This window comes from Mobula birostris, chromosome 11 (genome assembly GCF_030028105.1).
Source record: "Mobula birostris isolate sMobBir1 chromosome 11, sMobBir1.hap1, whole genome shotgun sequence".
In the NCBI taxonomy this organism is placed as follows: Eukaryota; Metazoa; Chordata; class Chondrichthyes; order Myliobatiformes; family Myliobatidae; genus Mobula; species Mobula birostris.
In genome coordinates this window covers 10132537-10159110 of record NC_092380.1, presented here as the reverse complement: position 1 = coordinate 10159110, position 26574 = coordinate 10132537, and the positions used below count along the sequence as shown (strand labels likewise).

The 26574-nt window shown below is 43.0% G+C and overlaps 1 protein-coding gene across 1 annotated transcript; it reads left to right on the top strand.

Moving 5' to 3' along the window:
* Positions 1–102: 102 nt before the first annotated feature.
* ift27 (intraflagellar transport 27 homolog (Chlamydomonas)) lies at positions 103–26068 on the top strand. Its single transcript, XM_072271603.1, has 7 exons — positions 103–396; positions 9604–9683; positions 14631–14690; positions 16004–16063; positions 23527–23644; positions 24292–24401; positions 25436–26068. The coding sequence occupies exons 1-7, from the start codon at positions 363–365 to the stop codon at positions 25532–25534; spliced, it is 561 nt and encodes a 186-aa protein (XP_072127704.1). The 5' UTR covers positions 103–362; the 3' UTR covers positions 25535–26068.
* The last annotated feature ends 506 nt before the right edge of the window (positions 26069–26574 follow it).

Here is a 26574-nt window from a genome sequence, read left to right as displayed (position 1 = left end):
GTGCGATTGGCAGCAGTAAGCCACTTACGTGGCAAAGAATTTGATCGACAGGCCGATGGCCAATGAAAGGAGGAAGACGGCGGTCTAGCGACCGTGAGATGCGTTGCTGGGGAGCGGTAACCAAGGAGGCCGCACTGAAGGCCTGAAGCGGTGTGAGGGTGTGGAGAGCGGGTTACCGATCAGTAGTAACACGAATTTACTGAATTAGTCTTGTATTGAACTAATCAACGGATTAATGAGCTGTTAGTCACTAATTTTAAGGCAGCTTTTCTTCTTCAAAAATCTCCTTCTTAAGCCCACCTCCGGTTTAAATTCCATGGAGGATCAGGAGCCAGACCAATAGTCCGTTTCCAGAACCAACCATGGTGAAACTGAGGGCCAAATGCCTTCTGGCTGGTAAGTCGAGTAAAAAAAAACCTGGCAGGAGGAGGAGGAGCTGCCTTTGTGTGGCGCCTCCAGCCTTACCAAGACACACCCAGGTGCCTCACAGCTGACCACCTCCTGAAGCCACACACAGCAGGGTCTGGCAGACGTGATAGTGGCAGGCCCATCGAATGCTTTAGTGATACTCTGGGGTTCTAACGTTTTCCTGTCGTTCATTCTTTGGGATTTTTACCATATAACAATTACAGCACGGAAACAGGCCATCTCGGCCCTTCTAGTCCGTGCCGAACTCTTACTCTCACCTCGTCCCACTGACCTGCTCTCAGCCCATAACCCTCCATTCCTTTCCTGTCCATATATCTATCCAATTTAACTTTAAATGACAATATCGAACCTGCCTCAACCACTTCTGCTGGAAGCTCGTTCCACACAGCTACCACTCTCTGAGTAAAGAATTTCCCCCTCATGTTACCCCTAAACTTTTGCCCTTCAACTCTCTACTCTTAAAAGTTGCTGGTGAACGCAGCAGGCCAGGCAGCATCTCTAGGAAGAGGTACAGTCGACGATTCAGGCCGAGACCCTTCGTCAGGACTAACTGAAGGAAGAGCTAGTAAGAGATTTGAAAGGGGGAGAGGGAGGGGGAGATCCAAAATGATAGGAGAAGACAGGAGGGGGAGGGATGGAGCCAAGAGCTGGACAGGTGATTGGCAAAAGGGATACGAGAGGATCATGGGACAGGAGGCCTAGGGAGAAGGAAAAGGGGGAGGGGGGAAAACCCAGAGGATGGGCAAGGGGTATAGTCAGAGGGACAGAGGGAGAAAAAGGAGAGAGAGAGAAAGAATGTGTGTATAAAAATAAGTAACAGATGGGGTACGAGGGGGAGGTGGGGCATTAGCGGAAGTTAGAGAAGTCGATGTTCATGCCATCAGGTTGGAGGCTACCCAGACGGAATATAAGGTGTTGTTCTTCCAACCTGAGTGTGGCTTCATCTTTACAGTAGAGGAGGCTGTGGATAGACATGTCAGAATGGGAATGGGATGTGGAATTAAAATGTGTGGCCACTGGGAGATCCTGCTTTCTCTGGCGGACAGAGCGTAGATGTTCAGCAAAGCGGTCTCCCAGTCTGCGTCGGGTCTCGCCAATATATAAGAGGCCACATCGGGAGCACCGGACGCAGTATATCACCCCAGCCGACTCACAGGTGAAGTGTTGCCTCACCTGGAAGGACTGTTTGGGGCCCTGAATGGGGATAAGGGAGGAAGTGTAAGGGCACGTGTAGCACTTGTTCCGCTTACATGGATAAGTGCCAGGAGGGAGATCAGTGGGGAGTGATGGGGGGGACGAATGGACAAGGGAGTTGCGTAGGGAGCATTCCCTGCGGAATGCAGAGAGAGGGGGGGACCTCGTAGCCCATCTGTTACTTATTTTTATACACACATTCTTTCTCACTCTCCTTTTTCTCCCTCTGTCCCTCTGAATATACCCCTTGCCCATCCTCTGGGTCCCCCCCCCCCCACTTGTCTTTCTTCCCGGACCTCCTGTCCCATGATCCTCTCGTATCCCTTTTGCCTATCACCCATCCAGCTCTTGGCTCCATCCCTCCCCCTCCTGTCTTCTCCTATCATTTTGGATCTCCCCCTCCCCCTCCAACTTTCAAATCCCTTACTCACTCTTCCTTCAGTTAGTCCTGACGAAGGGTCTCGGCCTGAAACATCGACTGCACCTCTTCCTAGAGATGCTGCCTGGCCTACTGCGTTCACCAGCAACTTTGATGTGTGTTGCTTGAATTTCCAGCATCTGCAGAATTCCTGTTTGCGTTTAAACTCTCTACTCTTGTCCTCTTTTACTCTCAACTCATGTCCACAGGAGATCCTTTCTACAACTCCTCCTCAAGTATATAACTCCTCCTCTCTCATGCCTCTGTAATTCCCTTTTCTCCACTGTAGTACTGATACATCTAACTTTAGCTTCTCCCTCTCAAACTGCAGGGTAAATGGAATCATTATTGTGACCAAGGGTTCCTTTACCTTAGGCTGCCTAATTGTATCCAGTCCAGAATTGCTGGTTCCCATGTGGGCTCAGTCACAAGCTGCTCCAAAAAGCTATCTTAGAGGCATTCCACTAATTCTCTGTCTTGGGATCCAGCATCAACTTGATTTTCCAAATCTATCTGCATATTGAAAATCCACCATGACTAACATAGCCCTGATGACAGTTATATACAAGCTCCTGCTCAAACTCTGAAAAATCAGCTACAAAACTTTGTTTTTTTGCTCTCTGCTCGACCTGGGTGAAGTCACCTTTACTTTTCCACTCCAAACTCCCATTGGCTGTTATTCCATGCTGAATACGTGCTTTTTCTTCTGTTTTGTAGATGTCTGCGGAGAATAAGAATTTCGGGTTGTATACTGTGTACATTCTCTGATATAAGATGGAACCATTGGTTGCAGTGGGACCATGCCACATCAGAGAGGATTCTGGAACAGAAGCCAGAGTAGCTTTTTGTTCCATTGATAGCATTTCCATCAGTGCAACTTCTCTTGTCTCCTTCCTATCACTGATAAAGGATCTTCAACCTGTAATGTTAATTGTCTTCCCACAGACGCTGCCTGACCTGCTGAGAATTTGCAATTTCTTCTGCTTTTATTGTAGATTCTCCGTTTACAGTGGGTTCCCTCCAGCCCATGTGTTTCCTTAGTACTACACCTCTGGCAGTGCAGCTACCTCTCAGGATTGTTCCTTTTACACTGTTTTGTGGCAGCAGTACAATGCAATACATATTAAAACAACTATAAATTACACTAAGAAATATATATAAATCAAGTATTGATAAAAAAGAATAGTGTATTTGGATTCAATGTCCATTCAGAAATCTGATGGTAGAAGCTGTTTGTAAAATGTTGAGTGTGTATCTTCAGGCTTCTGTACTTGAAGGTGGCAGTGAGAAAAGGGATGGCTTGGATGATATGGGTTTTCTTGGATGATGGAGTGATTAGTGGAAATTCGCAAATAGATTATTGCACTATTTATTTTCATTCTCTGATTAGTAGATATAAGTTGCATAATTCAAATCTCTTACTCACTCTTCCTTCAGTTAGTCCTGACGAAGGGTCTCGGCCTGAAACGTCGACTGTACCTCTTCCTAGAGCTGCTGCCTGGCCTGCTGCGTTCACCAGCAACTTTGATGTGTGTTGCTTGAATTTCCAGCATCTGCAGAATTCCTGTTGTTTGCGTTTTTAAATTCACTACTGCGAAGCCTCTTCTGGTGATGCCTACACCGAAGAAGTTTAGATCCTCTCTTCGACGGGAGTTCAGTGAAACCATCTGTCACTGCTCCCCATCTGTAATTTCTTCGGCTCTTCAACTTTTCGACCACATTTTGACTCAGACTCGCTATCCAATCACCTGTCCAGCTCTTGGCTCCATCCCTCCCTCTCCTGTCTTCTCCTATCATTTTGGATCTCCCCCTCCCCCTCCAACTTTCAAATCTCTTACTCACTCTTCCTTCAGTTAGTCCTGACGAAGGGTCTCGGCCTGAAACGTCGACTGTACCTCTTCCTAGAGATGCTGCCTGGCCTGCTGCGTTCACCAGCAACTTTAATGTGTGTTGCTTTAATTATCTCAATGCTTATTTGTATGTGAATTTTAACCTTGAACCTTTCTTGGCAAAATGGTTAAGGTTTTGGACAGAGCATGTGATGTGAATGTTTTTTTGACCATTGAATGCTTTTGTCTGCCTTTACCTTGCTTGAATATTATCACATCAGCCCTGTATTTGCTGTCTTTTTTTTTGCCTACCAAACTGATTCCAGATATGAACGACTTTGTGTTGGGCACGTGGCCGAGTGGTTAAGGCATTCATCTAGTGATCTGAAGGTCGCTGGTTCGAGCCTCAGCTGTGCCACCGTGTTTGTGTCCTTGAGCAAGGCACTTAACCACATATTGCTCTAGTGTCTGTGCGAGAAGTGGCGCCCCACACAGACTTCCAATCTGTGCCTTGTAAGGCATGAAAATGCCCGACGTAAGCCTCTCATGGTCTGAGTCGATGTTCCTTCCTTAGTAATACAAGGGGTGATTGATAAGTTTGTGGCCTTCTACCTAAGGTAGAAGATGAGTTATTAACTTCAAACTTTCTGTATGATCACTCAAAGAATTGAACGGCACGTGCACGTAACGAGAGCTGTATCAGTCATCTCCTTCTACCTTAGTCCACGAGCTTATCAATCACCCCTGCTGTGGACCACTTTCTGGAGGTCCAAGATGCCGACTTCTACAAAGAAGGGATCCATATGCTCCACGACCGCTGGACTAAGTGTGTAAATGTAGGAGGGGGCTACGTTGAAAAATAAATGTGCGAGGTTTTCTAATATTGACTCCTTCTACCCTGGGCCACAAACTTATCAATCACCCCTCGTATGTATAGTCTGGAGAGCTGTGATGGTTCTGCGTAGAATGAGAGAATATAATATTTAAAATAAGAAAAATAGTGTCTTATCATCAAGAATAAACCCACAAAATCAAAAGGGCTATAGCAATACATATTTAAAAAAATAGGATTTTTAACGATTTTCACACTTTAGAGAAATCCTGATGTTCCCACTTCCCCTGTCTTCTTCCATAGCCTTGCTACTTCTCCAAACTGCTTTTGAACCCTGCAATTGAATCTGCCTCCTCTACTATGCTTGTTAGAGCAATCCTGGCCCTAAATATTCATTCATAAAGAGTTTTACTTCACATTGAGTTTTGTTTCCTGTCAGTCTCCTTCTTTACTTTGTAACCTAGTTTTTGACCCTTCTGCCACTGGGATTTGTTTATCTTTTTTAAAAAATTAGATATCTCATTCTAAGGAAAAACATCACAGCTTCGCCTGTCTATGCATATTAACAAGACCCTCATCCTGGAATAGTTTTAGTAAGTCTCTTTTACATTCTGTTTAAAGCTTTTAAATATTTGCTAAATGTAGGGCCTGGAAATTGATGTAATACTTTAGGTGTAGTGTATTATATAGATTCATCGCACTTCTTTGCTTTTGTCTCTAATTATAATTCCCAGGATCCTTGTGCTTCATTCAACCACTTTTTCAATCTGCTTCACTATTTTCAACCAACTGTTTACATGGGCCTCCAGATCTTTCTTTTTCTTTTAGATTTCTACTCAAATTTGTATTGTTCTAATTCATCATCTCAAAATGCAACCTTTTGCATTTCTCAGCATAAACTTCTGTTTGCTACCTACTTGCTGTGTTCACCACTCGTGTGTTTATATTTTTGAAGTTTATTACATATTGCTATATCTCAAAGCTGTGTATCATCTGCAGAGTTGGAAGCTGTGTCTTGTACAGCGAAGTCCAAATAATTAATATGTTTTTTTTAAAAAAGCAGTCTTAGTAACAAACCTGGGAAATTCCAGCTGCACACTTCCCTTCTGAGGCTACCGAAGGGCTTGGACAGGTTAGAAGAATGGGCAAAGTGGCAGATCGAATACAGTGTCGGGAAGTGTTTAAGATGGCATTGCTGATGCCTAGCAACTACTTACCAGTGGCAAAATACAAAACAATGAAAATCAACGAAACACCTTATTAAATAAGAGAGGCAAAGGCGAGGCATGACAAAGGCAAAGGGAGATGGGAGTGAGGGAAGTCCTGATGTCTGATCGAATTGGAAAGGTTGGGTAGGAGCTGAATCGTGGCAGCAGGGTCCAGGCCCTAGAGCTGTCTGAGAGTGAGGAACGCCCCGATATTTGGATGATTTAAGCACCAGGTCAGGATGTCAGGACCAGAGGTGAGGGACGGGCCTGTTCTGCTTTCTACTCCGTGATGTTTACTCAGCAATGCGCTGAAATGAGGCTGTGGCCTACTTCGGCTGCAGTGATGCCTGGCTTCATGTCTTTTGTAAAACTTCAGTTCTAAATGCTTTTTGCTTACTTTCATTGTTTGCACAATTTTTTTTCCCTTTCTGTCCATTGGGTACATAGCTTTTTTTAATGGGTTCATTTGGAGTTACCTTGTTTTGTGGCTGCCTGAAAGGAGACAAATTTCAAGGTTGTATAATGTATACCTACATTAATATAAATATACTTTGAACTTTGAAATAAAAGCGTAGATTATTTTTCTAAGTGGAGAGAAAATTAAAAAATCTGAGGTGCAAAGGGACTTGGGAGTCCTCATGCAGGATTCCCTAAAGGTTAATTTGCAGGTTGAGCCTGTGGTGAGGAAACAGACATCCCACCTCTCCCGGAAGTTCTGGGAGTCTCCCGCATATCGAAAGTGGTTCCCTGACGCCCGGAAATTATATACAATATCCCGGAAATTGATTTTTTTTTGAGAGGGAGAGCGAACATCCTGATTGGTCTCTCTTCATGCTAAGAGTGGTCCCCAACTACTACAGGGCCGCGAGGAAACAATATGACCCCCCCCCCCACCTGGGGTCAGCCGGTCTGCAAGAATATTGTCAATATTTAACCGGTCTGCGGTGCAAAAGAGGTTGGGGACCCCGGATTTAAACTAGCTGGCTAGCTGCCAAGGAGCTATGCTATTGATGTCCAACGTGATGAGGCCAAACTCCCTGTAGACTTGCATAAGTTGTAATAGGATAAACATGATAATATATTATAATGTAAGTACATATTTTAATATCATTTTCTGCATATACCCAACTTGGTTTACAGATTAGACAAAATCACTAAACAAAGTATTACATACACCCTTGGAAGTCAAGGGGGGCTGGGGGCAGGGTGCTACCTCCCTGAAATGAGTTTTTGCAGGGTGGGATGTCTGAGGAAGCCAAATGTAATGTTAGCATTCATTTCGAGAGGACTAGAATATCAAAGCAAGGGTGTAATGTTGAGACTTTATAAGGCACTGGTGAGGCTTCACTTGGAGTATTGTGAACAGTTTTGGGCCCCTTATCTAAAAAAGGATGTGCTGGCATTGGATAGGGCTCAATGGAAGTTCACAAAAATGATTCTGGGATTGAAAGACATATCACATTCAGAGCATTTGATGGCCCAGGGGCTGTACTCACTGGAATTCAGAAGAATGAGGAGGAAATCTCATTGAAACCTATCAAGCATTGAAAGGCCTTGATTGAGTGGATGTGAAGAGGATGTTTCCTTTGGTGGGGGAGTCTAAGACTATAGGACACAGCCTCAGAATCGAGGGACGTCCATTCAGAATGGAGATGAGGAGGAATTTCTTTAGCCAAAGAGTGGTGAATTTGTGGAATTGGTTGCCACAGGTGGCTGTGGAGGCCAAGACATTGGGTATATTTACGGCAGAGGTTGATAGATTCTTGATTAGTCAGGGCATGAAGGGATAGTGGGAGAAGGCAGGAGATTGGGGCTGAGAGGGAAATGGATCCGGCATGATGAAATGGTGGAGCAGTCTCGATGGGCCAAATGGCCTAATTCTGCTCCTATATCCTGTGATCTTCAGTCAGAAAATTTTCCATCATTACTTTCCATTGTTATTTTTGGTTAGCCAATTTTCTATCCATGCTGCTATAGCCCCTATTATTATATAATGTTTATTCTTGATATTATGAGGCACTTCAGCCAAAGCCTTTTGGAAGTCTGTATATATTATGTCAAAGATAATGCCTCAATTCTCTTCACTTCAGTAATCTCTGTAAATTTGGTTAGGTATAGTTTGCCTTTAACACATCCATTCTGGCTTTCTCTTAATTGCTTGCCCGAGTGACTCCTAATTCTGTTCCTGATCATTGCTTCAAGAGCTTTCCCTGTGTTAAACTGCCAATTGTTACAGAAGTTATCTTTATTATCTTTTATTGGATTTATTTTAAAATATATGTGCAACATTTAATTTTATTTATAGGTTTTGACTTTCTAAATGTCAAGAAGCATTCAAAATTGTTATCAGCTGGATTTGCCTTGGAATATAGCTGTACCAGTTGTCAGAGATTTTCTCAGCTGTTCATAGCTGTTACCTGTCCTCCTTTGTGAGAGGATTATTTTGTAATTGACAGAAGCTAAGATCCTGTAGCAGATTGTTGTGTAGTGATGGTGCATGTAGGAAACTGCTGAGAGGAAGGTCCAGCTCATTCAGATTTCAAGATTCAAGATTGCTTATTGTCGTTCTTCAGCACTCAAGGATAAAGGAGAACAAAATATTGTTACTCTGGATCTGATTCAGCATAAAAAATACAATAAGCATAAAGAACACAAATGTAAATATAAAAGCAATTCTATAGAACCCAATGTACAAGTAACTCTTATATACGTTGATTGTATGTGTGTATGTAAAGTGACACGAGGAGTTGTGTTTGTAGTGGTGGTAAGGAATCTCAGGGTTGTTTATGTACTTTGATAATAAATTTTGTTTGAGCTTTAATGGGCAGAGGTGTTGATGAGCCTGACTTCTTGGGGGATGTAACTGCTTTTTGAGTCTAGTGGTCCTGCTGTTGATTCTGTGCAGCTTCTTCCCTGATGAGAGTGGGAAAGACAGTCCATGAGCAAGGTGTGTGGGATCCTTCATGATATTAGACCATAAGATATAGGAGCTGAATTAGGCCGTTTGGCCCATCAAGACTGCTCCACCATTTCATCATGGCTGATCCATTTTCCCTCTCAGCCTCAATCTCCTGCCGTCTCCCGTATCCCTTCGTTCCCTGACTGATCTAGAACCTATCAACCTCTGCCTTAAATATACCGAATGGCTTGGCCTTCACAGCCGCCCGTGGCAACGAATTCCATAGATCACCACTCTCTGGCTATTGCTGACCTTTCTCCGGCACCTTGGTCCTTGATGGTGCCGGCAAAGGGATGTTTGCAGAAATTTCAGGATTACTAGTCCAGTCACACTTTGATCATATTTAAGTAAAAATAACTTAAAAAAAAAGTCTGGATTTCCACCCAAAATGCCAACAATTACTTCCCATCTCCCACAGATAATCCCAATTTGTTGAGCTCACCTGTTAATCCAGGTTGTAGTTTCTGCAATCTCGTTAACAAAGAACTACACGTGATGTAAATCCTGGAAGCATTCAGGTCAGGCAGCATCAATCAATAGTTAATGGTTCCGATCCAGGACCTTTTGTCAAGGGTACTGATGACAGATTCCGGCCATGAGTTGTTAACACTTTTTCTCCATGGATGCTGTATGACTTGCTGCATATTTCCAGAATTTTCTGTTTTTATGCCAAATTTCACTAAAACTGTGTGCCGATGGTGATTTTAATGTTGTCATTTAACTCTGTCTTTTAGGTGACTCCACTGTTGGGAAGAGTGCATTGGTGCAAGTATTTCGCAGTGAAAGTGCCCATTTTCTGAAAAATTATACCATGGTAGGTCAGTTGATCTGTGCTTCAGTCTTAAAAATGTCCAGACATAATGTTTGTGAATTTATAGCAGTAGTAAGATAGAAAATCAAGAAAAGTAGAAGCAAGACCAGGATATTCAGCCCTTCAAGTCTGCTCTCCCATTCAGTTTGATCATGGCTGGCCCTGTACCTCAATACTATTCAATTCTGTCTCCGATGACCCCTTTTGTGTCCTGGAAGTAACTAAGGTAGGAGACAATAATCAAACAGGTATCCATCCATCCAGCATCCTCTTTGACATTTTACCATCAGGAAGGAGACTCCGATGCATAAAGACAAGTACGGTCACGATGGGAAACGTTTTCTTCCCTCAGGCCGTTAGGCTTCTCAACTCCCTGCCACATCGCATTTGAAGTGTCACTGGATAATTTGTACTGTACCCTACTATATTTAATTTATGCACTTTACTTTGTTTATCTATGCATAATCTATGTGGATTTGTAATTCCTGCTTTCCTAAGTTATTGTGTGTGTGTATATATATATATGTACTACTGTGCTTTAAACCCTTGTCTATAGAAACATTTCATTTGGCGGTATACATATGCATAGTGAATTGACAATAAACTTGACTTAACTGGGAGATACAGTATTGCCAGTGATGCTGAGAATAACTCTTTTTAAAATCAATAGTGCCTTGTAATAAAGTGAAGGGACTTCTGGGCCATTTGACATTGAGAAAAATACTGGAACAAGCAGGCAGAGGTTTTGTCAGGGTATTTGGGAGCTTAAGGAAAAAGTGAGAGGCATAGTTTTTGGGTAGACATTTTAGAATTTAGGCTGAAGATGGCTAAAGGTGGAGCCATAAAAATTGGGAATGTGCATATTGGCAGAAGTGGAGATGTGTGGGTACCTCAGTCCTGTAAAGTTGATAACAGAGGGATTTTATAACAGGATTCTAGTAATTTCCATTGGTCTGATGGGTAAACAGGGCTTGGTGCAAGATAGGAATGAACTTGGAAAGAAACTTGACACCAACACTTGTTTAGTGCATGTTGCCCAAAGCTTGGTTGGGTGTGGTTTTAAGATGGTATTGATAAATATTTAAAATGAGAAACAGAAAATACCAAAAAAAAATACTCAGTGGGTCACGCAGCACCTGTGGGGAAAATTCCCTCCACAGAGTGCCTCACCTACTGAGTACACCATATTCTGTTTATATTTTGGGTTTTCATAGTCTGCAGATTTTTGCTTTTCAGGGTAAAGACCTGAGCAGCTTTAGGACATTGTTAATTGTGAAATTGCAAGAATCTAATTTTTTAGGCAATGAGGACATTTGCAAGGTGGCTTAATTGCTCCCCCTGCGCAAGAAGCACATCTAGCCTGTTGTCTCAGAAAGATGCTGAGTGGAGCTACAAGATGGTAGAAACTTGCCTGGAGAAGCTGTTACCCTCCCCATTTGCTGAGAGAGGTTTTAATCAAAGCATGGAGGTGGTGCAATAACAAGTCAAAGTCAAGTTTATTGTCAGAGGCTCAAGTACATGTATGCATAAGTGCAGTAGCATGATACAAGTAGCATTCATAAGAAAAACATAAATTAAACAATTTTTACATGAAAGAACACATTGGTAGCACAGCAGTTAGTGTGATGCTATTACAGCTCAGGGTGTTCCAGAGGTCGGAGTTCAATTCCGGCACTGTCTGTATGGCGTTTGTATGTTCTCCCCATGAACCGTGTGGGTTACCTCTGGGTACTCCGGTTTCCTCCCACAGTCCAAAGATATACTGGTTAGTAAGTTAATTGATCACTGTAGATTGTCCTGTGATTAAGCTAGTGTAGGTGCGTTGCTGGGCACCAAGGGTCTGTTCTCCGCTGTATAAACAAAAATAAATAAACATAACTATAACAAAAAAATACACAAGTCCACTTTAGTGCAAAGTTGTCATAGTGTTGCTAAACTGTAGTGATTAGGGTTGTGCCAGTTGATTGAAGTAGCTGTTCTTGAACCTTGTGGTGTGGAGATTCTGGCTTCAGAACCCGCTGCCTGATGGCAGCTGTGAGAAGGAGGCAAGGCCTGAATAGTGGAATCTTTGGTGATGCAGATACTATCTACGGGTGGTAGGGAGGGATGTGCCAGTGATGTATTGGACTGAGTCCACAGGAAGGCTGATTTTGTGTTCTGTGAAAAAGCAATGTTCATCTATCATAAAGCAGGCTGAGTCAGACAAGAGGAATCTAGAGTCAAACTGGCATAGGAAAACTTATACCATTACTTGTTGACTGGAGATGGGGTGGAGCGGTGAAGGCCAAAACTCTAGGCTATTCTTACTGGTTGAAAGAAGCCAAAAGTCTCAAAACGGAAATTAAGGGAAGGCTTGTGTTCATTTGTATCAGTCTTGTAATGAGGAGCGTCAGGGTGTATCCTCGTTAGTGCTGAGTTTTTACCATTCACTTTTGCTCGGTGTCCTCAAAGAAGTTCACTGCCCTTTCCAGTCCTGAAGAAGGGTCTTGGCCCAAAACGTTGACTGTTTATTCATTTCCATAGATGCTGCCTAAACTGCTGAGTTCCTCCAGCATTTTAGTGTGTGTGTTGCTTTGGATTTACAGCATCTGCAGTCTTTCTTGTGTTTATAAATTATTTAAAGTTACTGATTTTCCAGATGATTCCCCAAATTTAAGTTTTAATGAAACAAAAATGAGTGAACCCAGCTCTGAGGTAGTTTCACTTTGGGTGGAACCATCTTGACAGGAACCAATATTACTTTGTGCGGGCAGGTTGCATTATGTTGGGTTGCAAGGAGGGATTGAGCAGGATCCTTTAAACTTCAGAAGGAGGATAGTATGTGCTGAGATTTCTGAGAGGACTTTAGAGTATGCCAGAAAGATGTTTCCTAAAACTAGGGAGGATAGACTCATGATGAGGGATTGGTCATGTTAGCATTGACATTTGAAATTCCTTCACAGAGAGTTCAGAGTTCAAGATTCAAAGTACATTTACTATCTGATGTATGCAATATACAACCCTGAGATTCATCTTCCCACAGACAGTCACAAAACAAAGAAACATCATGGAACCTGTTCAAAGAAAATATCAAACACCCAACGTGTTTAAAAATAAGAATAAATCATGCAAACAGCAAAAACTAACTGAAAAACACAGAAGATAAAACATCAGTGTAGTTCAGTTCAGTTTAGCGCGGTGTTGTTCATTGACTGTAAGCTGCAGAGCCAATCTGTCTCGATCAAAATTACACAAAATAGCAATAACGAAGGAGTAACCAGAAACCAGAAACACATCATAACATGAACTATAGAGTCCAATCCACGAACCACATTGATTAAACCTTGAACATGAGAAAATCTGCAGACGCTGGAAGTCCAAGCAACACACGCAAAATGTTGGCCTGTTGGGTTTCTCCAGCATTTTGTGTGTGTTGCTTGATTAAACCTTGCCCAAGACCCAAGACTCCGGCAGAATCAATCTTGCTTTATACTTTAATCACGTCCCATCTTGGCCTGGAGGCTGCACACTCTGCTCAAAACCTCGCTGAACTCCCTCAGAGACAAAGTGCCAAATTGCACAAAGGGCTCAAACACACCATCAAAATGTAAATCACAGGTTCTGATAGAAGCAGAATCATATTTGAAAGAAGAAGAAGTAAAAGAAGTAGTTTCGTAAACTGTTGTGTTGTTCGCTGGCGCCACCTTCTTCCAATGAATGGTAACTGTTTAGAATTCTTCACCTCAAAAAGGGCATCAGGAGCTCACTGGTAACTTAAACTCGCAATCCGTATGTTTTAGACTGTTAAAAAAATTTTGGTGGAAAATGGAGTTATGTCAGAACATCAGCCATTAACTCACTGCATGCACGAGCAGGCTTCTGTTGCGTTTTGGTTGACTGCTGCTCCGTGTTACAAGTCTTAAAATCAAACCAGGCTTTTAGGAGGAAATCAGGTGAATATTTTCATCCACAAAGTAGCGGAAGTCTTAGATTTTCCCTGTCAATGGGTTGTGGATACTTTCCCTGTCAATTTGGAACTTTATGATTGAGATTTATAGATTTTTACCAATAAGGCCATTGAAGATATGGGAAAATTATATTGTACAGGTCTTCTAGGAACTTTGTAACTTTTCCAAAAGTTGGTGAGATGCGACAACAACTCCCTCGTTGATCCTTACTCAGCTGCCAGTACACAGCATGGATGATGTATCCAGGTTACAGTCTAGAGAAAGAGCATACTGTTGGGATGCAATATTTCAGTATAACTACTGGATTCCATTGCTGACTTCTCTTGGTTTCATACTTCTTTTATTCATGTATTTATTCTTCTTGCTGTCGTTGACAAGACTAAACTAAGTGACTTCCCAGACCATTTAAGAGTCAAGTACATTGGCTGTTTTGGAGAGGCATTGTTGGCCAGATTGGGTGATGATGGGAGATTTTCTGACATGCATTATGACATTTGTGGTTATCTAATCTATCTTATCTATCTAATGGAATAGGCTGTTCTGGCCCTTTGAGCTGCGCTGCTCAGCAATCCCCCGATTTTTAACCCTTGCCTAATCACAGGATAATAACAATGACCAATTAACCTACCAACCGGTACGTTTTTGGACTGTGGGAGGAAACTTGAGCACCCAGGGGAAAAACCAAGTGGTCAAAGGGAGAATGAACAAACTCCTTCCAGGCAATGCCATGACCAAGATTAATTCGCTTTTTAAATTGCAGATTATTAATGGAATTTAAGTTCCACAGTTGCCGTGAAGGGACTTGAACTCTGGTCTCTAGATCCTTACTCCTGACCTCTAGTTGACTAAGTCATCGTCATTCTGATTGTGGATACACCTTCTAGTAATTTATTTGGGTTTGAATTTTGTAAAAGTGATTGAATTATTGAGGTCTAGTTAGTGAGGTTACAGAATGGCACAGAAATTGAAGTGTGGATGTGCTAACAGCCCTTTTTCTGTTTAGACAACTGGAGTGGATGTCTTTGTAAATCCAGTCTCTATCCCAGAAACTTCAGACAGTGTGGTGAGTATTTAAGAAACAGGCGACCATTCTATCTGAAATGTACAACTGCTTTTGTTGAGTACAAGAACAGAAAATGTGGCAAAACTTAGGAAGTCAGGCCATTTGTGGAAAGAGAAACAATCAATGTTTTGGGTTTGCGACCCTTCTGAAACTCTGTTTCTCGTTCCACAGATGCTGCCTGTTCTACTGTGATTATCTTTTGTTTCATTCTATCTGTCTATCTAGCTATCATACATACACAGACACACAGACACATACACAACACGGAATAGGCTCTTCTGGTCTTTCGAGCCGCACTGCCTAGCTTAATCATGGGACAATTTACAAAGATCAGTTAACCTACCAACCAGTACGTCTTTGGACTGTGGGAGGAAACCCATGGGGAGAATGTACAAACTCCTTTTTAGATTTTGCTTTAAGGGTGGCAGGGTGGTGTGGCGGTTAGTGTAATGTTTCACTGCACCACTGATGACAATTGGGGTTTAATTCCCATCACTGTCTGTAAGGAGTACATTCTCCCCGTGTCCTTGTAAATTTCCTCCCACATTCCAAGGATGTATGGGTTGGGGTTTGTAAATTGTGTGGGCATGCTTTGTGGGTTCCAGAAGCATGATGACACTTGCGGTTTGCCCCCAGCAGGATACTTGAACTCTGTTGGTTGTTGACACAAACACTGCATTTCACTGTACGTTTCAATGTACAGTACTGTGCAAAAGTCTTAGATACAGTGGAGCAGGGAGTGAGCTAGTAAGCCTGGCGGGAGCAAAGGACGTTGGAAATGACGAGGGTGGAGCGCCCCGGGAGGGGTGTGGAACAGGAGGTAGAGGAAGAGTGCTGGGGCGGACACATCCAGCCCTGAGACAACAGACAAAGTTGTTTGATTCCAAATAATTGGTTTACTGATCATTACAGAATGTCTCTGTGATGCTTTCCATCCCCTCCCCTCTCCCTCCCCCTTTTTCCAACCATGATTCCTCACTCCTTGACCCCTTTCCACTCTCAGTCCACAATAGAGACCCAGATCAGAATCGGGTTGATTATCACTCATGTATGTCATTAAATTTGTTTTTTTTTGTGGTAGCAGTACAGTGCAACACATAAAATTGCTGCAGTACTGTGCAAAAGTCTTAGGTACCCTAGATATATATATATATACACCTGACTTTTGCAGAGTACTGTACATGCGATAAATAAAGCTAATCTTTAAAAATATGTCCAGCATATATGCAGTTTAAAAAATAATTTACTTCTATTTAGTGTGGCTATCTGTGATTGGATGTTGATTTATTTTATTCTTGTATTTCTGTTCCCAGGAGCTTTTCCTATTTGACTCTTCAGGGAAAGAGATCTTCTACGACATGGTGGAAAATCAAGTATGGTGATCAATTAGTGGATTTAACTCTCAACGGAGCATTTGTGCTACTTGTGCCAGATAGGGCAGGAGGCGGGGTCATTTACCATTAGGCTACTTCCAACTTCACTCTGAAGCAGTACATTGACTATGGATCAGAGCTTTAATTTAGATAACTACACAAAATGCAGGAAACACTCAGTAGATCAAGCAGCATCTGTGGGGAAAAAGAAAATGAAGAGGAGTCTTCAACCTGAAATGTTCACTCTGTTTTTCATTCCATTGGTGCTGCCTGACCTGCTGAATGTTCCCAGGATTCTGTTTTTATGTCAGATTTCCATCATCTGTAGTTTTTTTTAAATTTCTGGGCTGACTCTCCTCGTTATATGCTACTTTGGCTGTGCCAGGTAACTGGCAATTGAATGAGTGCAAGTGCCAACGTTTTTCCCGGCTCATACGTCTTTGATTGTCCAGTGTAAATGGGTTGATTCTTAACTGCCTGACGTAGTCACGGGATTCTTCCGAGGATGGAAATCTTGAGCAACACTCACAAAATGCTGGAGGGATTCAGCAAGTCAGGCAGTATCTATCGGAATGAATAAACAATCAATGTTTCATCAGGACTGGAAAGGAAGGGGCAGAAACCTGAATAAGAAGATGGGGGAGGGGAGGAGTACAAGCTGGCAGATGATGGGTGAGACCAGATGAGGGGAAGGTGGGTGGGTGGGAGAGGAGAAGGGATAGGTGGAAGAGGTAATAGGTGAGACCAGGTGAGGGGGAAGATGGATGGATGGGTGGGAAAGGAGAGGTGGTAGGTGGAAGAGGTAAAGGGCTGAAGAGGAAGGAATCTCCCGGTAGCTACTGATTTCAGCTTGACTTCTCATTTCCATTCTGACATATCTGTTCATGGCATCTTTTCATACTCAGGTTGGAGAAGCAATTCCTTATACTCCGTTTGCATAGTCTCTAACGTGATTGCATGAGCATTGATTTTTCTAACTTTTAATTACGACCCCCGACCCTCCTCTGTTTTTCCATTCATCATTCTCATTACCCTCTCACCTTTTCTCCACACCTGCCCATTACTACTTTCCAGTTCCCCTCCTCCCTTCCTTTCTTTCGAGGTCCACTGTCTTCTATTAGATTCCTTTTTCTTCAGCCTTTCCCCCCACCCACCTATCACCTCCCTGCTTCTTACTTCATCCCTACCCACCCAACTCCCCCTCACCTGCTCTCACCTATCGCTTACACACAAGAGGTTCTGCCGATGCCGGAGATCCAGAGCAACACACACACAAACCGTTGGGGGAGCTCAGCAGGTCAGGCACCATCTATGGAAATGAATAAACAGTTGGATATTTTGGGCCGAGATCCTGAAGAAGGGTCTTAATCCGAAACATCAACTGTTTATTTGTTTTCAGAGATACTGCCTGACCTGCTGAGTTCTAGCATTTTGTGTATATCACCTATCACTTGCCAGTTTGTACTCCTTCCCCTCCCCCCCCACCTACTTAATCTGGCTACTGCCCCCTTCCTTTCCAGTCCTGATGAAGGGTCCTAGGCCGAAACAGCGACTGTTTATTCCCCTCTTTAGATGCTTTTACTTGCTCATGCTTTTTTTTTTGCATTTCTCTTTATTGGCATTGGGTGCAAAATGAATTTCTGATGTGAAGACTCCACTTTATTGTGTTTCTTTTGACTTTGCTATTTTGGTGCAGTCTAGTCTCTAAAGCGATTTTTACAAGAATTCAGCAAACTTGCTTTCTTGATTCCGTCATCATCATGTGGAGGTATTGTGATGTTTTATCTGCATTGTTTAGATCTCTGGTTGAGAGCTCTGCTGAATTGGTCTCCCTGGGGTCACTGTGTTGTCTTTTGTTCTGGAAGTTGACTTATCTGATTTGAGTATTGCACTGAAATGGAGCCTAAGGCTATCCATGGCAGAGTGCAGTTTTACAGTCAAAAAGGTTATACCACATGAAAACAGGCTCTTCGGCCCACTGGTCCATGCAAACCAGGATGTCCCATCCAAGTTAATCCCATTTTTCACCATAACCTTATAAAACTTTCCAGTGTCTGTACCTGTCTAGTGTCTTTTACATGTTGTTATTATACTTGCCTCAACCACTTCTTCTGGCAGCTGATTCCTCATGGATATCATCCTTTAAGCTGGAAATGTCGCCCCTCAAGTTCCTCCTAGATCTTTCTTCAAGACCATTAGACATGGTCGGCCGAAGGGCCGGTTTCCATGTGGTATAACTTGATGACTCCAAATCAGATAGAGTCATAGAGTTATACTGCTTAGTATCAGGCCTTCGGCCGACCATGTCAGTGGTGACCATGTCTTATGGTGCTGAAGAAACATATAGGAGGAACTTGAGGGGCAATTTTTTTTTTTGACACAAAGGATGGTATCTAGATGCAATCAGCTGCCGGAAGAAGTGGTTGAGTCAGGTATAAGAATGACATTTTAAAAGACACTGGGCAGATAGACTGGAAAGATTTATAAGGGTTATGAGTCAAACATTGGCAAATGGGACTGACTTGGATAGGACATATTGGTTTGGACCAGTTGGGCCAAGGAGGCCTGTTTCCATGCGGTATAATTATGATGCCTGAGGATAAAAAGCAGGAGCAGTTCGTGGCAGCGTAATAGAACTTTGACCAGTGGTCAGTCTGGACATCAGAAGTTTGGAGAGGAGGGGACTTCAATCAGGTCCACTGCTCGAGGATAAAAAGCTGGAGCAGTTCGCAGCAGCGTTATAGAGCTTTGACCAGTGGCTATTTGGCGTTTGGGATTAATTAGTAAGAGCAAATTATGAGAAGGCTGGGGCAAGCACAGTGGCCATCATCGGAGTGGATGTATTCAGAGTGGTGATCTTCAGGCTTCAGCAGAGACAGGCTTTGCTCAGAGAAAGCAAGTCTCAAGTTTTTTTTCTCTTCTCTTTATATCTGTTCAGCTAGGTAGCTATGACAGGGTAGTGCAGTGCTCCTCTTGCAGGATGTGGGAAGGCAGGGAGACCTCCAGTGTCCCTGACCACTATAACTGAGAGATGCATCCAGCTGCAGCTTCTAGCAAATGGCATTAAGGATTTGGAGCTGGAACTGAACTCTGGATCATTTGGGAGGCTGAAGGGGTGATAGGACATATAGAGAGGTAGTTATACCCAAGGTGCAGGACATAGGAAACTGGGTGACAGGATGGGAAAAGAGGTTAAGGAGTCAATGCAGAGTACCCCTCTGGCCATCCCTCTCAACAGTAAGTATACCACTTTGGATACTGTCAGGGGAGATGAGCTAACAGTGGAAAGTCACAGTGGCCGGGTCTCTGGCATGACCGCTGCCTATGTGACTGATGGGAAGGAGGAGGAAGAAGCATGCTGTGATGGTAGGGGATCTGTTAGGGAACAGACAGGAGGTTCTGTGGGTGAGAATGAGATTCCTGGATGGTATGTTACTTCCCAGATGCTAGGGTCCAGGATATCTTGGATTGAGTCCTCAGCATTCTTAAGTGGGAGGGTGAACAGGCAGAAGTCGTGGTCCATGTAGATACCAATGATATGGTTAGGATGCGTGACGAGATTTTGCGTAGGGAGTTCAGGGAGTTGGGTGCTAAGTTAACCCTCCAGGGTTGTGATTTTTGGGATTGCTACCTATGCCTCGTGCTAGTGAGGCTAGTACTAGGAAGATTATACAGTTTAATATTTGGCTAAGAAGATGGTGTGGGGGGGGGGGGGGGTCATAAGATTTTTGGATCATTGGTCTGTCTTCCAGGGAAGGTGGGACCTGTACAGAAAGGATGGTTTGCACCTGAACTGGAGGGGAACTAGTTTCCTGGCGGGAAGTTTGTTAATGCTGCATGGTGGGGTTTAAACTAGAGTTGCAGGGGGATGGGTACCAGACTGCTGGAACAATTAGTGGAGAGGTTGTGGAGGCAGATGTTGGTAAGACCTCAGACCAAGTCTGGAATCAAAAGGTTGAGCATGGTGCACCAAAATCAAAAAGGGTGAATACAGGACTGTAGGTGTTGTATCTGAATGTGCACAGTAAATGGAATAAGGTAGATGAACTTGCAGCACGGTTGTAGATTGGTAAGTATGATGTTGTAGGCATCATGGAGTCATGGCTGAAAGAAGATTGTAGCTGGGAGCTTAATGTCCAAGGCAATACATTGTATCGGTAGGATAGGCAGAAAGGCACAGGGCTGCATCACTCTGTTGATAAACATTGAAATCAAATATTTAAAAAGAGGTGACATAGGGTTGGAAGGTGTTTAATTGTTGTGGATAGACCCGAGGAAATGCAAGGGTAAAAAGAACCTGATGGGAATTGTATACAGATCCCCAAACAGTAGTGTGTGGGGATGTGGCCTACAAATCACAACAGGAGGTAGAGGATGCTGCCCAAAGGGCAATGTTACATTAGTCATGAGGGACTTCAATATGCAGGTAGCTGGGGAAAATCAGGCTGGTGCAGGATTCCAGAAGGGAGAATTTCTAGAGTGTTTACAGAATGGCTTTTTAGAGATGCTCAAGGTTTAGCCCACTAGGGGATCGGCTATTCTGGACAGGGGATGGCGTTGCTTTGTTGGTTTAAAAAAAAATGAGCCCACTATATTAGAGGAAAGATTCTAGCATGGATAAAGCAGTAGCTGATTGGCAGGAGGCAAAGAGTGGGAATATAGGGAGCCTTTGCTAAACTGGCTGCCGGTGACTAGTGGTGTTCCATAGGGGCCTGTGTTGAGACCGATTCTTCTTACATTATATATCAATGATTTGCGTGATGGAATTGATGGCTTTGTTGCAAAGTTTACAGAAGATAGCTGGGGGGGTGGGGGCAGGCAGTTTTGAGGGCCTTAAAACAGATTAGGAGAATCGGCAAAGAAGTGGCAGATGGAATACAATGTCGAGAAATGAATGGTCATGCACTTTGATAGAAGAAATGAAAGGGTTGACTATTTTCTAAATGGAGAGAAAGTGCAAAATCTGAGGTGCAAGGGGACTTGGGAGTCCTTGTGCAGGATCCCCAAAAGGTTAATTTGCAGGTTGAGTCTGTGGTGAGGAATGCAAATACAATATTAGCATTCATTTCAAGACAACTAGAATATAAAAGCAAGGAGGCAATGTCGATACTTTATAAAGCACTAGTGAGGCCTCATTTGGAGTATTTTGAGTGGTTGTGGGTCCTTTATCTTAGAAAGGATATGCTGAAACTAGAGAGGGTTCAAAGGAGGTTCATGAAAATGATTCCCGGATTGAATGGCTTGTCACATGAAGAGCATCTGATTGTTCTGGGCCTGTATTCACTAGAATTCAGAAGAATGAGTGGTGACCTCATTGAAACCTATCAAATGGGGAAAGGCCATGATGGAGTGGATGTGGAGAGGATGTTTCCTGTGGTGGGAGAGTCTAAGACCAGAGCCTCAGAATAGAGGAGTATCCTTTTAGAATGGAGATGTGGATAAATTCCTTTCGGCAGAGGGTGGTGTATTTGTGGATTTCTTTGCCACAGGCAGCTGTGAAGGCCAAGTCTTTATGTATATTTAAGGCAGAGGTTAATAGATTCTTGATTGGTCAGGGCATGAACAGATATGGGGAGAAGGCAGGAGATTTAGGCTTGGGGGAAAATTGGATCAGTCATGATGAAATGACAGAGCAGACTCAATGGACCAAATGGCCTTATCTGCTCCTCTATCTTATGGTCATATGGTGTATAAAACTGCAGTCTGCACTGGATAGCCGTAGGCTCCATTTCAGTGCAGTATTCACATCAGATAGGCAACTTCCAGAAGAAAAGACAGTATGGCGACCCCAGGGAAACCCCAGCAGAGCGCTCAACTTGAGATCTAAACAATCCAGACAAAACAACAGCACAACACCTCCATGGTGATGAGGGAATCAATAAGCAAAGCTGCTGAATTCTCATAAAAATCACTTTAAACAAAAACTAGTCTGCACCAAAATAGCAAAGTCAGGGAGCTGCAATAAAGTGGAGCCATGACATCAGAATTCATTTTTGCACCAAATGCCAGTAAAGAGAAATGCAAAAAAAAAATGCATGAGCAGTTAAAAGCATCTATGGCAGGGAATAAACAATTTATGTTTTGGGCTGAGACTCTTCATCAGGACTGAAAAGAAAGGGGAGAGAAGCCGTAATAAGTAATCAGCAGTTTCTGAGATACTCAAACCACCCTGTCTGGCACCAACAATCATTCCACAGTCAAAGTCACTTAGATGACATTTCTTCCCCATTCTGATGTTTGGTCTGAACAACAAATGAACTTCTTGACCACGTCTGCATTGATTTGCTGCCACATGGTTGGCTGATGTACAGGGATATCTAATAAAGTGGCCACTGTGTGTAATTTGATAGATATTCTTGTTTTACTTGTTCACTGGATATGGGCATATTATCCTCATGAAGGCAGTGGACAGTGACCTTTAATCACCGCAGTCATTCACATTTAAACACTTCCACAGTGCTATCATTGTACTCACAGAGAGACAGAGACAGCACATCAACTATACTGACTACCAAGCACCCACTTATACTAACTCCATCTAATGATGCTATCTTTGATAATACCATAAGATACAGGAGCAGAATTAGGCCATTTGGCCCATGTAATCTGTTCTGCTATTTCTGATCCATTTTCCCTCTCGGCCCCAATTTCCTATCATCTTTCTGTATCCCTTTGTGCCCTGACTAATCAATAATCTATCAACTCCCTTAAATATAGCCAATGACATGGCCTCCACAGCTGCCTGTGGCAATGAATTCCATAGATTCACTACTCTCTGGTGAAAAAAAATTCTTCCTCATCTCTGTTCTAAAAGGATGCCCCTCTATTCTGAGGCTGTGTCCTCTGGTCTTAGACTGCCCCACCATAGGAAACATTCTCTCCACATCCATTCTATCAAGGCCTTTCAACATCCAATAGGTGTCAATGAGGTCACCCCTCGTTCCTCTGAATTCCAATGAGTACAAGCTCATAGCCCTTAAACGCTCCTCATATGACAAGCCCTTCAATCCCAGAGTAATTTTTGTAAACCTCCTATAAACCCTCTCCAATGTCAGCACATCCTTTCTTAGATAAGGGGCCCAAAACTGCTCACAATACTCTAAATGAGGCCTCGCCAGAGCTTTATAAAGCCTCAGTGTTACACCCTTGCTTTTATACATTACATCCTTGCTTCCTCCCCAGTAATCTCATCAACTCCTCTGAGATTCTACCACTCACCCGCACAGCAGGGGTGATACACACTGGATGTGGGTGGAAAGCACAGGGTCAAAGGGAGAGATAATCTCTGTATAGACTGCACCAGGGGTTGGGATTGAACCCAGGTCTGTGGTGCTGTGAGGCAGTGCTTCTATTAACTGTGCCACTGTGCTGTCCATAAATAATAGAGAGTTGCAGTGTTTAAATCCATTAATGAAGAAAGAATGTGAATTTTAAGTTGCTCTGTATTTGCTTAATTTAATCAGTGGGAGTTTGCAGGGGTCATCTGCCTCGTGTGTGACATCACCAATGCAGCATCCTTCAACAGCTGTACAAAGTGGCTGGAAAGGGCCCGGGCTCAGGCTCCCAACGGCCAGCTACCAGGTCAGTGCCTTTATAGCGAGACAGGTAAGTACTTTATTGATCCAAAAGGAAATTACAGTCTCACAGTAGCATTACAAGTGTGCAGATATACAAATATTAGAAGAGAAGTAAGAAAGAATAAAAAAAAAAGTTACCTTAAAAATATGATGTACGTTAAAAAAATTTATTCACTTATATGATGTGGACGTCGCCAGCTATGCTGGCATTTATTGCCCATCCCTATTTTTTTTTTAAGAGTCAATCACATTGCTGTGGGTCTGGAGTTACATATCAGCCAGACCAGGTAAGGACAACAGAATTCCTCTCCTAAAGGTGGGTTTTTACGATAATCAACATGGTTTCAGGGTAATCAGATTTTTTTTATTGAATTCAAATTCGCCATCTGCCATGGTAGGATTTGAACTCATGTCCCCAGCGTATAACTGGGTCTCTGGATTACTGATCCAGAGACGGTTATCACTATGCCAAATCTCCCCACAACTTGTACTTGTGCACGATTTACAAGTCAAATACTACAATATTTTCAAAATTTCCAAGTTCATACTGATAAGAGCTCTGGGAACGTAGGAATTTGTGTGTAATTAAGGGGAAGTGTTTCGCTGTAAATCTGGTACCATAGTCACGTTGATTGTTTTATTGATTTACAGGAGTGCTTGTGGGCAACAAGATGGATTTAGCAAGCAGGCGAATGGTGGAGTATGCACAGGCGCAGGAATGGGCAGCCAGCCAGGGTCTGGAATACTTTGAGACCTCTGCAGTAAGTACAGGGAACAATGCCACTCTGTTTCCCTCTTCTGTCCCCTTTCTCCCCAGGGAGTTATTTGCTGGGACCTGGGTTGGAGCACGCCAACCAACGAGCTACATCTCACCACATGGCCATCCTACAGGTCAGGCTGAGACTTATAACGAGGCCTTGGGTCATCTTTCATTATCTCTTGTAAATAACTTTAGTAGCAACTAGTTACTTGTGAGGTGTGGACAGTACTGTAATTTAGAAAAGGTGGTAGCTATTTTGCATATTGCAAGTTCCAACAAGCAGCAGTGAGGTATTGAAGGAATAATTAACTTTAATGATGTTGATTTAAATAATATTGATTTGGGGATAATTATGATTCAGAACACAGGAGATAATCTTGTCTTCAGAACATCTTTTATGTTAACTCTTGGTTTAATGGGTTATTTGGATTTTCTAATGGATAATTAGCTTTTATCAGTTCCAGGCTGGAGATATTAACCTAAACTTTTGATTCTGATGAGTGACTTGAGTCCTTGGCTTCTGATGTAGGAAGTGAAAGTGGGAATTCAGAGCAAGGATTGACATATGTTGAGTGAGATGAGAGCAGACTAGTTGAAAAGCTCTCATTTGAATGCTGTTGAACAAGGTAATTTGGATTGGTTAGGGAGGGCAGCTGCATTAGTTTCCAGCTAGTGAGCTGAACTGTTCTGTCCAGGCTGTTAAGGGAGCTGCAGTCGTTCTCAGTGAGTGTTTGTACTCATTACCTTAACCCAGCCGGCAACTTTACTCTGCTTTACCGCATGAGCGTGCAGCTGCTGCTGATGCTCCCGTGCATGAGCTGGAGGAGAAACTGCTTAACTGTGTGGAAGGGTGCACAAAGTGAAGACAAAATAATGATGTTTTCAAGGAGAGAAAGGCGAGTGACAGCAAGTACCCTTAAAGCTCTTTCCAGAGATTAGCTGGGAATGTTACACGTTGGTGTAAACGGAAGGGTTGGGGGTGATTTTTGAAGTTGCATTTTGCCTTTGAGCATCTTTCACTCTTTTTTTTCCCAGAAAGAGATGGAGAACTGCAACGCTCCATTCTTGAGCCTGGCCAAAGCATTCCATCGTATGTACGAGGAGAAGCTGGAACACATCCGATCTATTGTGTGAGGCAGTCCTTGTTGCTGTCTCTGTCTGCCCAGTAGAATGACTGCTTCCTGATCAACTGACTCCCCTGCAAAATGGCACCCTGTCTGGCTCTTACCCACCCCCCTATCTCTCACACCCTGTTTCACTGTACAGGTCCACAATCCCCTATCCGAAACCCTTGGGGCCGGGTGCATTTCAGCATTCAGAATTTGTCGGATTTCAGACCACCATACCAAAAACACGTATGCTCAAGTCCCTTATTTAACCTGGCTCAGTGCGGTGGACTTTAGGACCCAGCGGTGCACCAAACCTATGCACATCCTCCTGTATACTTTAAATCATCTCTAGATTACTTATAATACCTAATACAATGAAAATGCTATGTAAATAGTTCTTATACTGTATTGTTTAGGGAATAATGACAAGAAAAAAATTTATTTCTAACAAAAACATTCAATGAAACAAAAATACACAGCTTCAAATGAACCGAATCAAGCACATGGTAAATGACTTATTGGAATAAATGTAGAACGTCACTGTCACTATAAAGCTTCAGTAACTTGTCTTTCTGTTTATTTAAATCATATATAGTGGTACTTCTGACACTTTTTTTTCAGTAAGACGCCGCACAGACACACTATGATCAAGCTTCTGCAATAACTCCCACTTTCTGCGTTATTGATAATGATAGATGCTTCCTTCTCTTTTTCTCATTGTTACCCATAGGGGTATCTGCAGCTCTTTTTGACACTTTCACAGTGAAATTAAACACAAAGTCAACAGTGAACACAAAATATCAGCGAACAGCAAATGCACGTGTAACCAGTACGAGCGCTGAGCCACAACTGATGTCTGGCGGCCTCTGCTAGTGCTGTCGTGTCACACCGGAGTGACGTCAACTGTTGGTGAAAATAAAACTTTGGTTTTCGGAGCTTTTTGGATTTTGGAATTTCGGATAAAGGAATGTGCACCTGTAGTGCATCCTGTTCCTGATGTGAACTCCATCTCTCTTACTCTACACATCTGTCTGCCTGTTTATGTCTCTCGCTTTCACACTCACA